Below are 14,567 nucleotides of genomic sequence, written 5' to 3'. Positions count from 1 at the left end.
TAACAAAAAACAAGACCATGTAGGGCTGTAAATTGCCTAAAACTCAGACTAACAATAAAAATAGAAATTAATGACATTGCATTCTCAAGAAATCTTCAATTGAGATTTGTTAATTCCTAAAACATTACCAATGGAGATATAGAAAGTTATAGGAGGTCAATGGTCCATTCAAATTAACAAGCTGCATGCTACAGGCCAAGTACCAGATACTTAACCATTCATATAAACTGACAAATGAAAGAATTAGCTCATGTTTCAACATATGTGACCTATGAAAAGGGTAAGCCCCATATTTGAACAAACATGGTATCATTAACACCAGCCACGCAACATGTCCAAAATAATCAAACTCTCGAACTCACAATAGTAAATTGTGACAATCAATTATCCATATTCAGCAAAATGATCCTGTTTACCATGAAGGCCAATGCCATATCATTTGAACTAACTTCAACCAGTGATGAGCTACACAGCTATATCCATGTGCCTTTCAGTTATAAGTAAGTGGACAGAAGTCACAAGATATCATAGGTCATATCCAACAAATGACCTTAACATCCCCGAATACCAGATCTATAACTACTAACAGATGTATAACATAGATGTGTTTAAAATGACTTGCAGTCAAAATCAAGATCACAGAGGGATCTTTCATTATTATGTATTTGGTTTCATATTTGCTTTAATTTGTAGATAATGATATACATGTACAGCCATATAGATTGTGTATTCTATCACAGTATATGTATAACATGTATTATGATGTTACGTTGTAATATAATAAAATTCACAGGAATTTCACACGAGTAGTAGCTTTCATTTTGGTGTGTTATCCTATCAAGTGATTTGATCACCATGACAAATGGAATGGTTTTTATTCATTTAGTGTGATAGTATAATATATAAAGGATATTACATGAGTGTTCAAGTCATTTGAGATTTTATGAAACGATTAAATTGTTAAGAATTTTTGGGGTTTTTTGCGAGCAAAAATTAAAACTTCGAGATTAGTTTCATATAATCTCATATGAAATGAAAACAAATATCAGATAGTTTTTATCACATAACTACAAATATCTACATAACAAATATATTCCAAAAATCCAGCAGAGGCCGCAATTTTGTCCCGCCATCCTCCTAATCCTGACGTCGCATCATTTTTCTGACATCATTTAATTGTTTCTGTTCGACGTCACAATGAATTTCCAGGTCATATTACACTACTGACATATGCAAAAATATTACAATTGTGAAATAATTGGATATCAGGCAGATGATGAGCTAAATCAGTTTACCTAATCTACGGTAATTGATCAGGAGTTTATGCAGTGTATGGCACCATCTTCCATAAATCAACCATCAGCATTAACTTTGCCTTTTAACAACTTTTTCTAGTTAAAGAAAAAGAGGTCATATAGTATAATACAATTTGGTCAGTACCTGGTAACTGCCCCACATCGGATTCAAACTCACAACCCACTGATAGAGGGCTTGTGGTAATATATTATGTAAATAGTAACACATAGAAAGTATAACAGTAGCTAGTGGATAAAGAAACAAGACCATAGTGGGTCTGTAAATGCCGTATTTCTCTGACTAACATTAATAATTGAAATTTAAGCCCAAGTGCATTCTAAGAAATACTTCAATTGAAGTTGGTTAGATTCCTAAATACATTAGACCATGAGTGATATTGAAAGTGAATTGGTAGGTCAAGGTCATTCAAATAACAAGCGAGGCATGCTACAGGCCAAGATACGAGTACTAATCCTTTCGATTTACGTACAGAATATTAGTAATGATTATTCTCCATTTTCAACTTATGTGACCATGCAAAATGGTAGCCCCTTATTTGAAACCAAACTTGGTATCTTTACATCCCAGCACGCTACATGCCAATAACCAAATCTCTCAACCTCTAGTCTTTCAGTTATATTGACAAGCAATTTTCAAATTTCAGCAAATTGACCTGTTACAAATTGAAGGCCAATGCCATACATTTGAACTAACTTCATCCATATGCTACAAGCTATATGCCATGTGCCTTTCAGTTTATAAGTTAAGTTGGACAAAGCACAATTTATCATAGGTCATTCCAACAAATGAGCCTTAAAATCCCAGATACCAGATCTAGAACTTATGAACAGCTGTATACAAGATGTGTTTAAATGAATTGCAGTCAATATCTCAAGATCAGCAGAGGTTAAAATGACTTAAAATTACATTACTTACCTGCTATGTGATCTGGGTTATATCCTAATGAATGCTGTAGAAAAATGAATCATACCGTAACTTGATGCTTTTAAAAGCTAAATGAAGGTCAAGGGTCATTAATTTTGAAAAAAAAAAAACACTGAAGGTCGTTTCTTAATGTGAGTACCATTGGTTATTATCTAGAGAGACAGGACTTCTCTGTACTATAACGGAAAAATTGAATAGGTGGATGTATATGTAATTGTACGCTATTGTGGGGATGATGAAGACCTTACTGCTGTGTTTTCTGTTACAATTTCCCCCAAAACCCTATTATCTAGGCAACACTTGAACTTATATAGTATTGAAGTGATTTTATGGAAGTATAACTCAATTTTGCCCTCTTCGCATTTGCGAGGAATATAACCTTTCCGGGCGTGTCGCACGCAGTACTGTAGCGTCTCGCGTGCCTTTATAACTAGGACCTACTGTCTTAGAGATATTTCATAAAATGAAGTAGCTTTTGTTTGATAAATAACAAGACCTTTGACTGAGAAGACTCGGAAATACGTGTGAAGAGGTTAACTGGAAATAGTAAGCTTTAAATTCTACAGGAATGTGTTGAAAGCAGTAAAAAAGACGCAAAGCGGATCATGGAAGATAAGGAACGATTTTTACTTGCAGATGGAAGTGAAATTTTAAATATATAATAAGTAGGTCAGCAGACTCAAACTAATCATTTTCATTCTGTTTCGGGATCTATGCATCTTGAGTGTGTGAATTACCGATATTTAGATTCAATAATTAATGAAGTCAACTAAAAAACCGTATGTCTATAATAGAACTTAATATTTATTCTCAGCTAGTTTTCATGAGGGTGAAAACCAAAAGTTTGATAAGAAGAATAAGAATTCCAGAATTCTGGTAGTGTAAATCACTTTTTGGAGTATACATGTATATTGTTAATTGAGAGACTAATAGCAAGATTGTATTGTAAGAATCACTTGGTTAACTGAAGTAGATCTACAGTGATGAACATAATAAACATAAACTGTGCATATCAGGAAATTGACGATCTGGGTGCCTGTTAATGTATTGTCAAGCTGATGCATATTACTAATTTTCCACAAGGGACCGCATGACTGATGACATTTACATTTTTGATATGAAAAGCTTGAAAATAGTCAGAGTGAGATTAATAAGTAGTGTAGTATATTAACATCATTCTTCCGAGCAAGAATTCGACGAAAACATCCGAGTTGCTGCCCTACAGTCGTCTTATTTCAAGAATATCGTATTGGTAGAGTAAAATTAATAATAAATAAGGAAAAAACGACAGAAATCTGGACCAGCGAGTAAACGATGGCGTCGTGGGCCTGTAACCTTATTTTAACTATACCATAACTCAAATGGTCGGTCTGAACATCCAGCATTAATTCACACCTATTATACATACAACAAATCTCATGACTGTCCTCAAGTAAAAATCTCAGTAAATAGTTTCATTGAAAACAGTGAAATTATAGGAAGAGAAGTCAATTATGTCCGCAACTCTGTGTAGGGGACATTATATAGAACAAAGCTTACAATACTTCCCCAAATATGGACGCACACCATATGATCCTAGAGTAAATCACACGTAAACAAAAACTAAATCAAACAAGAAACAGGAATTACGAACAGATCTATAGTTCAGATTAATAAACACTTCTAGCTGAATAAAGGAAACTAGATAAAAGAAAAACAATACAGATATATGCAAAGAGCTATCGCGCTATATAGTGAAAATTAAATGTGACGAAAATAGAGAAGTGTACGGATCGCACTTTGCTATGTTTGAGTCTAACTAGCCAAAGAATGTGAGTAAAAGTGCATCTTCATGTTCTCTTACAAGGGGCTGAGCCATTATGGCATGCGATCACTGTGTTTCTATGAATATCTCTTGGCTTTTCAAAACACTTATTTAATACTGCATCGCCAGCTTTCTTATAATCGAATGATCACAGACCTACATAATGCTCGTAAGTCCCACTTACAAGTCAATACTTGACCAGATACTCATCTCTCGTTCAATTCCTGACATGTATCAGTACTAAGGACGCACACAGTTTAATTGCAGATTACACTTCATGCCCATAAATACAGAAAAGGGTACATGACAAAACATTACAATGCCATATTCAATTGTAAAATATTCAAATATATTTTTTCCATTCATATATTTTCATAGTATTAATTTTTTTAGACCAGTTCAGCTATATTTAAAGAAGAGTGAGTAACTTGGATAAAGCAATGTTGAATTACTCTCTATGCCTCTTACATGGTATTTCAAGGCAAAATGTTTGTATGAAAACAAATATTTATAATTATATGCCTATAGAAAACTGATAGAACTCTCTACCTTAAATATTTCAAATTATGCTATTGTAAAAACCCTTCAAAGAAAGGGTCCCTAAAACAGCTATCAAGGATTTTTATAATTGACATAAATCACAGCTGAAGAATGATCCAGACTCCGAACATGTTGGCACACAAAGTGTGGTGTCAGCAATCCACAACCAAGTCGTCCCAGCATGTCACTAATTATCACATATTAAACTCCTAGTTAAGACACCACTTATATGTCGTCGTCTTCGTCAGCTACAGAGTCTTGGCCTCCCGAGGCAGAGTCCGGTGTGACAGAGTCCATTAAATCTACGGGGGTGGGATAGTCATCCTTCAAGGATGCGTCAACACCATTTAAGTCCTTCCTACATACCGGACAGGTGCCGTGCTGAAAAATGTTTTTATTTGTAAGTTTACAAAATAGGTAGTTCAAAGATTATCTGTTTATATGGCATTTAGACAGAGTAACTGTCAAATTCTAAAGTATACCAAATTGACATACAGAGAGAACTATACAAGTCACATACAAATATGCTCAATCTTCAATATACCAAAGAAGGATGTGATGGAAAATGATGGGACAGGACAGACAAAGGGTGACATTATATCCCCATCCCAACTTAATGGTCAAGGCCTTACTGGATAAAGGATTAAACAGCTCATCTTTACTTGATACCCTAACCACAGAAGAGAAATTAAGTTCTAAAACATGAAATATTTAGTAAAAAAAAATTAAAGGTTTTTATGAAATTAAGATGTGGATATTCTTCATTATAGGCAATAACAGCGGCCTTTTGAAAATATGTTTATAAAATTCAAAAAGATTGACAGAAATAAATTAACCGTTAACAGTTGATGTTACACAAATCTTTGTTTTTGTGACTTACCATTTCTAACCAGGGTACAATACACTCTCTATGGTAATGATGATCACATGGTAACTTCTTTACTTCTTCATTTAATTTCAAATCCTCCATACAAATAGAACACTGTATCGTCTCAGCTGCCAAACAAAACAAACATGGATATCAGCTATCATAGTCAATATATACTGTTGCATGTCTGTTCTCCAGTTTTCATAGGTTTGTACCAAAAATAACAGATATATTGGAATACCTAGTACAGCTTTGTCAAAGGTGTCTTACAAAACATATCAATAAGAGTGTTGGGATTTCAACACGATGTGGACAAAGTACCATTTACCGTGGGTTAGTCGAATTTCAAGCGAATTTCATGTATATTTTGACATCATTTATGTGACGTCAAAATCACCAGAAGGTGGGACTAGTCGGCAGTTAATCCCACTTTACTCAAATCGTTTTGGTATATCAAAACTGCTGTATTAAAAGATAGGATCTTGAATCAAAGATAATTAGCATGTACATTTTGAAACATCTACTTACACACTTGTTTCTCTGTGATTCTAACTGAAGGTAAAGAATCAATCTTTGATTTGTCAGCAGGAGCAGGTCCAGACCCTTCAAGCTGGTTCAACAACTGTAAAACAACCATAAACCATAATAATTTTAAGAATACAAATGTAAATGAATTTATACTTCGTAATTGATTTTCAAACACAAAGTGAAGAGTAACAAAATTCTCATCAGGCCGTTATCACTGATCTCTTCTTTTCATTATCAAATCACATATTAAACTTCATGGAATAATATTATTTGAAAAAAACATATACAAAATGCATAATTTTTAAGGCAAAATATATTCCTATATATACTGTAGAGATGATTTAATTCACCAGAGATTAAATTTTGCTTTTTTGGAAACTTAAATACCCATGATTAAAATGGAACAAGTAGTGAAAAAGATAATAACTTTTATAGATCTTAACTGTTACAAAATTACAATTGGCGAATAATTCTCTCCCCGATTTAGCATCAAAGAGAAAATCGTAAAAGGACTTGATATGGTAATGGCTCTCTTTGGCCCCTTAATCTACCAAATTTCAAATTAAGTATTTAGAAATTAAGTTGATGCGTTTTGAGTATTGAATACGCCCCTGATAAAAACTTAATGATATTTTTGTTAACAGAAAGTATGTTTTTGCTTTATAACCATGGTAACTTTGCATAAATTATGCAAATTTGAAAATTTGGTCAATTTTGGCATATTCTTTTATAGTTTTTCTTTTAAAAGCAATAGAGCACAACCTCGAACAAACTTTATATTTTAAGGGAATTAGCAGACATGAAGAATACATCATTTTGAGAAATATAAAGTTTGTTCTAGAATGCACTCTATGTTAACTAGATGAAAAACTGCATAAAAAGGCCAATTTTGATGAAATTTTCACCTTTTGCATAATTAATGTATAATAAAAATGGTTGCCATGGCAACTAGAATTGCTATATTACCTAATAGCACTATCAAATATGTCATGTATGCAGTTAATATTTGAAACGCAAGACTCACATCTTAAAATAACAGACTCTGAAAAATAGCGGATTTGGGGGGCCCGGGGCCACAAAAGACCCTTACCATACCTAGTCCTTTAATACAGTATTGTATGTTAAAGTAAAAGATTCTTTTTCATTAAACAATTAATTTGTAATGTTGTTTTTTTTACATGACAAATAGACTTTAAGTCTTGGCATGAGACCTTCTAGACATTTGTAATAATGGTAAGCTTAGATTTGAGTAAACATACCTGCGTTATAATGTTATCAAGTCCACTTACGCCCCAGGCGTAGTCCCCTGGGTTACCATGGATCGGCATAAAGTTCCTGATCAAAAGATCATATCTCAGACTTTATTATCATGTAACATGCACATTCTGCAAACTTCAGCCAAAACTGAGTCTAACAATATTATGAATGTAGTTTTACATAGATGGTTCTCAAACGTAAATAACATTCTTCATCTACGTGCATCAAATGCTTTGTAATTGGTGAAAGTAAGTAGCCACAAGACAGAATGTTTTTTTACAGTGTATAACAATACATGAACCAAACATCGATGTCTCTATAATACTTCATAGTGTTTAACACTACATTTATCTTAGTTTAAACTTAGAATATAAACTAACAATGAACATTCAATTAAAAACCTTCGCTGTCATTTAAGTTAAGATAAAATGTAAAGCAGCATGATGGTCCAAATTGGAAAGTCTAACAAAATGTTTATTAGGTATGGTTTTCAGAATTTAGTTGACAAATATGAGAGATTTTAAGAAATGGAGATATTGCATGCATCAGTGCACTTGTTATATGATCAATAGATATAGATAGTCTTCAAGGATTAATAGATATACTGAAGTTTTTATTTTTCCCCCTTATCATTAAATTTTTTACCCTGAAAGATAAATAATACTTACACAGGCTGTCCCATTTCTCCTGTTAATCTATCTACAAACATCTGAAGTAACCTACAACAGAAACAACCACATATGATAAGCACAGATTTGTCGCTTTTCGTGGTAATCAAAGTGACCTAATTATAGATTCAAAGGGTATAAATGTTAATATACAAACATATAATTATTATCATTTTTAGAATTTATAAATAGGCCATTAAAAAAATGTCTGCTTAAGGTTACCCAACCAACCCTAATTTTTTTACCCCCGGCCCTATTTTTTGTCACTTTTCTATGAAAAAAATTTAAAAGTATGGTAATGATTTCGATCTCAGACTCTGGTTCCTGCCATTAACTTAGAGTGAAAGACACTTAAAAAAATAAAAATCCTGACCTATTAACCGCATTTTTAGGTCATCTGACCCGAAGGGTCAGGATGACCTATAGTCTTCATGTTTCGTCCGTCGTGCACCATCTGCTGTGCGTTAACTTTTCACATTTTGAACTTCTTCTCAAGTTCTACCAGTGCGATTTAGCTGAAACTTACATGAAATGATCCTGACATGGTCCCAACAAAGTGTTGTTATATTGCAGGTCAATCCGAAACCAAGATGGCCGCCACAGCCACCATCTTGAAAACACATTTTGAATTTCTTCTCAAGTTCTACTGGTGCGATTTGGCTGAATCTTACTTAAAATGATCCTGACATGGTCCTCACAAAGTGTTGTTACATCTCTGGTTGATCCCAAATCGAAGATGGCTACCATGACACTATATCTAATTAATTTTCCTATGTGATGTTTGCCAAGGTAGTCAGATGACCGTTAAGGCCCTTGGGCCTCTTGTTTTGCCAATGTAACCCTAAACAGACATAAAAAATTTTTGGCCATATCCAATATTACCGTATTTTCCGGACAATAAGTCGCACCTGTGTACAAGCCGCAGAGGCCTTTTTTACGATTTTTTCAGGTTTTGTACACACATAAGACGCACCGTTACATAAGCCGCAACCAAAAGTTAGGCCCATGCACCCACGCAACCCTCTGTGTATATACGATCGATCTCTAATGAAGCACGGTAATGCTTATCGATCGATTAGAATCACGAAAACTGTCTGTAAACTTGTTCTGTAAATGTATAACAAATAAAACTCACAATGATGTAAATATCTTTAGCAAAATTGATTTGGTCATGTTTCTGTTCGTTGTTTACTCTGCCATTACGTAAGACTTCTTGTGTGTAAACAAACATGGCGGCCGTACGAATTCACGCTTACTCTCTCTCATATTTCAACATGCCGGTTAAAATACTTTCCTCAATATGCATACGATTTTCTTTTATATCTATTTTGATATACTTCGCGTATTAATTATATTGATGTGTAAAGGATTACTGTATTATCAAGACTATCATTAACCTAAAATTGACTTCGTTTAGAGTGTTCTCTCTCAACTTGCCATCCCATGATGCAATTCACCGAAGCCTTATTTTTGTAAACTTCCGGATATGATTTCGTGGTGTTTGCCGCTATAGAGATCGATTAAATGATTTTAATATCACTGTGCGATGTTTGCATTCGTTATAATGTTCTAAATTACATGTGATTTACGTGTGTGAACTCGATTGCTGATTATTTCATTGAAATCACGGCGACAGGATTCCGGGAAATTCCCCTGTTGACCGACATATGTGTAACACGTGTGCAAGTTCGAGTTCATGCTTACTCTCGCTCATATTTCAGTACGCCGGTAAATACTTTCTTCAGTATGCATAAGAATTTCTTTCTTGATATATTTTGTGTATTAAATGTATCTTTGTGTAAAGAGTTACTGTATCAATCGACTTCGTTTAGAGTGTTCTTCCACTGTTTTGTCAACTAGATATCCCATGATGCATTTCACCGAAGCCTTATTTTTTGTAAACTTCCGGATTATGACCTCGTGGTGTTTGCCGCTGCAGAGATCGATTAAATGATGTTTCATCGCTATAATGTTCTATATTACATGTTATTCACACTATAAACTTGACTGCCGATTATTTCATTGAAATCACAGCGACAGGATTCTGAGAAATACACATGTTGACCGTGTGTAACACGTGTGCAAGTTATATTTAGCAGTCATTCAGAAGATTGTTTTTTCCCTGTCTGCGGACATTTCTTTCACTCAAATAATATTTAAATAATATATTTAACTTATTGTTTGATATTTGATGGTTTTTGACGTTTTAGTTATTATTTTCTTGGTAACGATCCTGCAGCAAATCGATAGCGAAATCAGTCCGCCATTGTGTTGTGACTGTAAACAACCACGCTTCAGTCGGCCGATTTTCCATGAATTAAACAATTTTACGATTGAACATGTATCTGGTACGTTATTATTTTTATCTTTATTATATTTTCATCACATATTATATCGTTTAAACATTTTTACAGTGATTTGTTCGATGTATAACTTTACAAAACTGGCGAGTAAAACTTACGATTTTCACATGTGAATCACGACGTAATAATGCCAAAACATCGTCAGATTTTGGTTTTCGTCCACAGATAAGTCGCACTGGTGTATATGCCGCACTCCCGATTTTCAGGGAAAAAAGTAGCGGCTTATACTCCGGAAAATACGGTATATTGAATTATTATAGACCCTATAACATGCTACTTCCAATGTAACACCTACCCATGTATATGTTGCTGGTGTCGATTCACAGGTCGACGGTTGCCTGTTCGGACAGATATTCTAAAAGGCCTTATCCTTGAGGGACGAAGCCCATGTGGCTGGGGGTGGTTTCTCTCCTCTTCCTCAGAGTCAGAATCTTCTGATCGTTCTCTTGTGGATGCTGTTGATCCAGATACTTGATTCTGGAAGCTGTCTAAGAATGCCCGGCCCCATAGCTGAAAAGATTATTATCAATTAACATCAAATGCAAGCTTGTAACATTCACAACAGACTTCCTTTTCAATAAAAATAGATTTCAATCAATCAATTAATATGAGCATCCTAATCAATCAAGTTTGAACTTGGCTATTAAAAGGGTGATCGTTCATGCTTTTTTTTTTTTTTTTTTTGTTCTGAAACTTTTTGAAACTTATTCATGTAAAATTGAGACATAAAACTACATTTCAAAATTTCTTGAATACACAATAGTGTCAATACATTACAGATTTATTGTTGATTCATCTTTTTAAAATTCTTCAGAGGAACTTAAAGCTTTTATAAATAAATATAGAAGAGTGAATGGTATCTGATTATAATATCAGTAATAAGTAACAGTTGGCCTCAAACAATAATTGATAGTGATTTTAAAACGGACACCCTTCATTTTTACTTTTGGTGATAAAAACATACAGGAATGGCTAAACCATAAAAACAAACCTCTGCAAACTGAGCAGCTGGATCAACTGTTGGTTCTGATGGAGTTTGTGCGTCTGTTTCTTGAAACCCTCTGCATTGAAAATACATTTACTTAAATCTTTGTGCATAATATGATTGAAAGATAATCCAAAATAAAATGTTTACAAATCGATTGCAGAGAGAGAGAGAGAGAGAGAGAGAGCTAGAATGGTATCTCTGACTGAAGATCCTGAAACAAGTTTAAGTCATAGGAATGACTGTATCTATATGAACTTCTGTCAAAACACAGTATAAACAATTTACTACCACAAAGAAACAGTTTAAAGGGAAAGGGAATTCGAAGAAAGTAAACAAGAGAGGATGAGGCTTCCAGTATACTGTGGAATCATGAATCTGGTTTTGCAGTTGATAACTATCATTATATTAGTGCAATTTGAACAATGAACAGGTTGGGGACACTCCCGTATACGTATATGCAGGATAGTCCTGTATTTGAGTAACAGTCCTGAATTTGAGGGATAATTTTGTTACGCAAATGCAGGATTCTGTGAAATAGTATACACATATATATATCATAGTATCAAGGGTATGAAACTCGGCGGTCGATCCCATATATAGGCGACTGTGTATAGCCATACGGGAACATTTAAGTGCAAATGTCATGGTTGATTGACATTAAAACCTATGTTCTGTTTTTTCTATCTATTAGCCATATAGTACGCAATAGAGGTGACGAATTTGTTTGTGACTTTTACAAACATTTAGAATAATGAAATTTGTTCCTTTGAATAAGTAATCGTGAAAGTTGTATTAGTCACAACCTTGGCACGAAAATTTTTTAACCATAGTATACTATATATTATATCAATAGTATCAAGGGTAAGAACTGCAGGCGGTCGTCGAGAAAAATGTGACCTATTTTTTAAAAAAAAAGCCATGATTATTTTTAATAAATGGGTTCTATACCACTTATATCTTACCTTGCAGAGAATAATTTATCTTTCCATTGAGTGCTTAGATGAACAAAATTGGCCAAGTATTGACGAAGTTATGGCTTGATGAATCGGGAAATTACAAAAATATGCCCCTAGGTAGACATTTCCTTGATCCGGAGTTCAAAATGACGTCTCGGCTCTAATAGTAGATTTTGTGATTTTGGCTCAAAAACCAAGCCAAAATCACAAAATCTACGCTTGTGGTGTTAAACAGAAGACCCATAACGTATGTGTTCATCCACAATCTCCTTTCCCGAAGGTGTCATGACCCGTACTTTGATAGAAACTCCATTTTAAACATCGTGTAGCTCACTTACTTTAACCGTCACCCCCATGTTCATTTTTCTCTCGAAGCGCTTCTCGACTTTACATATCGTGACTACATTTTGCAAATTATGTAATGTTTTGTGCTTGTGGGTAAACTCGAGAAGCGTTCCGAAGAACAACGGAACTTGGCTTTGGTTTTGAGGTGCCCATTAGAGCCGAGACAACATTTTTTGACCGGACAGGGAAATGTCTACCTAGCATATTTTTTGTAAATTTCCCGATTCATCAAGCCATAACTTCGCCAATACTTGGCCAATTTTGTCCATCAAGCACTCAATGGAAAGATAAATTATTTCTCTTTAATGTAAGATATCCGTCAATGTTGTATAGAACCCATTTATTAAAATAATAACGGTTTTAAAAAAAATAGGTATGTTTTTCTCGACCGCCGAGTTCATACCCTTGATACTATGATATTTATATGTGTATACTATTTCACAGAATCCTGCATTTGCGTAAATTATCCCTCAAATTCAGGACTGTTACTCAAATACAGGACTATCCTGCATACACGTATACGGGAGTGTCCCCAACCTGTTCATTGTTCAAATTGCACTAATATAATGCTAGTTACCAACTGCAAAACCAGATTCATGATTCCACAGTATACTGGAAGCCCTCATCCTCTCTTGTTTACTTTCTTCGAATTCCCTTTCCCTTTAAACTGTTTCTTTGTGGTAGTAAATTGTTTATACTGTGTTTTGACAGAAGTTCATATAGATACAGTCATTCCTATGACTTAAACTTGTTTCAGGATCTTCAGTCAGAGATACCATTCTAGCTCTCTCTCTCTCTCTCTCTGCAATCGATTTGTAAACATTTTATTTTGGATTATCTTTCAATCATATTATGCACAAAGATTTAAGTAAATGTATTTTCAATGCAGAGGGTTTCAAGAAACAGACGCACAAACTCCATCAGAACCAACAGTTGATCCAGCTGCTCAGTTTGCAGAGGTTTGTTTTTATGGTTTAGCCATTCCTGTATGTTTTTATCACCAAAAGTAAAAATGAAGGGTGTCCGTTTTAAAATCACTATCAATTATTGTTTGAGGCCAACTGTTACTTATTACTGATATTATAATCAGATACCATTCACTCTTCTATATTTATTTATAAAAGCTTTAAGTTCCTCTGAAGAATTTTAAAAAGATGAATCAACAATAAATCTGTAATGTATTGACACTATTGTGTATTCAAGAAATTTTGAAATGTAGTTTTATGTCTCAATTTTACATGAATAAGTTTCAAAAAGTTTCAGAACAAAAAAAAAAGCATGAACAATCACCCTTTTAATAGCCAAGTTCAAACTTGATTGATTAGGATGCTCATATTAATTGATTGATTGAAATCTATTTTTATTGAAAAGGAAGTCTGTTGTGAATGTTACAAGCTTGCATTTGATGTTAATTGATAATAATCTTTTCAGCTATGGGGCCGGGCATTCTTAGACAGCTTCCAGAATCAAGTATCTGGATCAACAGCATCCACAAGAGAACGATCAGAAGATTCTGACTCTGAGGAAGAGGAGAGAAACCACCCCCAGCCACATGGGCTTTCGTCCCTCAAGGATAAGGGCCTTTTAGAATATCTTGTCCGAACAGGCAACCAGTCGACCTGTGAATCGACACCTAGCAACATATAACATGGGTAGGTGTTACATTGGAAGTAGCATGTTATAGGGTCTATAATAATTCAATATATCCGTATTTTCTGGAGTAATAAGCCGCTACTTTTTTCCCTGAAAAATCGGGAGTGCGGCATATACACCAGTGCGACTTATCTGTGGACGAAACCAAAATCTGACGATGATTTTGGCATTATTAACGTCGTGATTCACATGTGAACAATCGTAAGTTTTAACTCGCCATTTTTGTAAAGTTATACATCTGAACAAAATCACTGTAAAAATGTTTAAACGATATAATATGGTGATGAAAATATAATAAAGAAATAAAATAATAACGTACCAGATACATGTTCCAATCGTAAATTGTTTAATTCCAT

At 34.2% G+C, this 14,567-nt stretch overlaps 1 protein-coding gene across 1 annotated transcript; it reads right to left on the bottom strand.

The window, feature by feature from the left end:
• Positions 1–4,239: 4,239 nt before the first annotated feature.
• Positions 4,240–11,394, bottom strand: LOC138313035 (E3 ubiquitin-protein ligase RNF115-like). The gene is made up of 7 exons (XM_069253694.1): positions 11,261–11,394; positions 10,565–10,779; positions 7,907–7,957; positions 7,241–7,316; positions 5,982–6,075; positions 5,466–5,581; positions 4,240–4,966 (listed from the first exon to the last, which is right to left on the bottom strand). Exons 1-7 carry the CDS (start codon positions 11,345–11,347, stop codon positions 4,811–4,813), a joined length of 795 nt encoding a protein of 264 aa, XP_069109795.1. The 5' UTR covers positions 11,348–11,394; the 3' UTR covers positions 4,240–4,810.
• Positions 11,395–14,567: the final 3,173 nt, after the last annotated feature.

This window comes from Argopecten irradians, unplaced genomic scaffold (genome assembly GCF_041381155.1).
Source record: "Argopecten irradians isolate NY unplaced genomic scaffold, Ai_NY scaffold_0562, whole genome shotgun sequence".
Lineage (NCBI taxonomy): Eukaryota > Metazoa > Mollusca > Bivalvia > Pectinida > Pectinidae > Argopecten > Argopecten irradians.
This window is presented reverse-complemented; position numbering and strand designations above follow the sequence as displayed.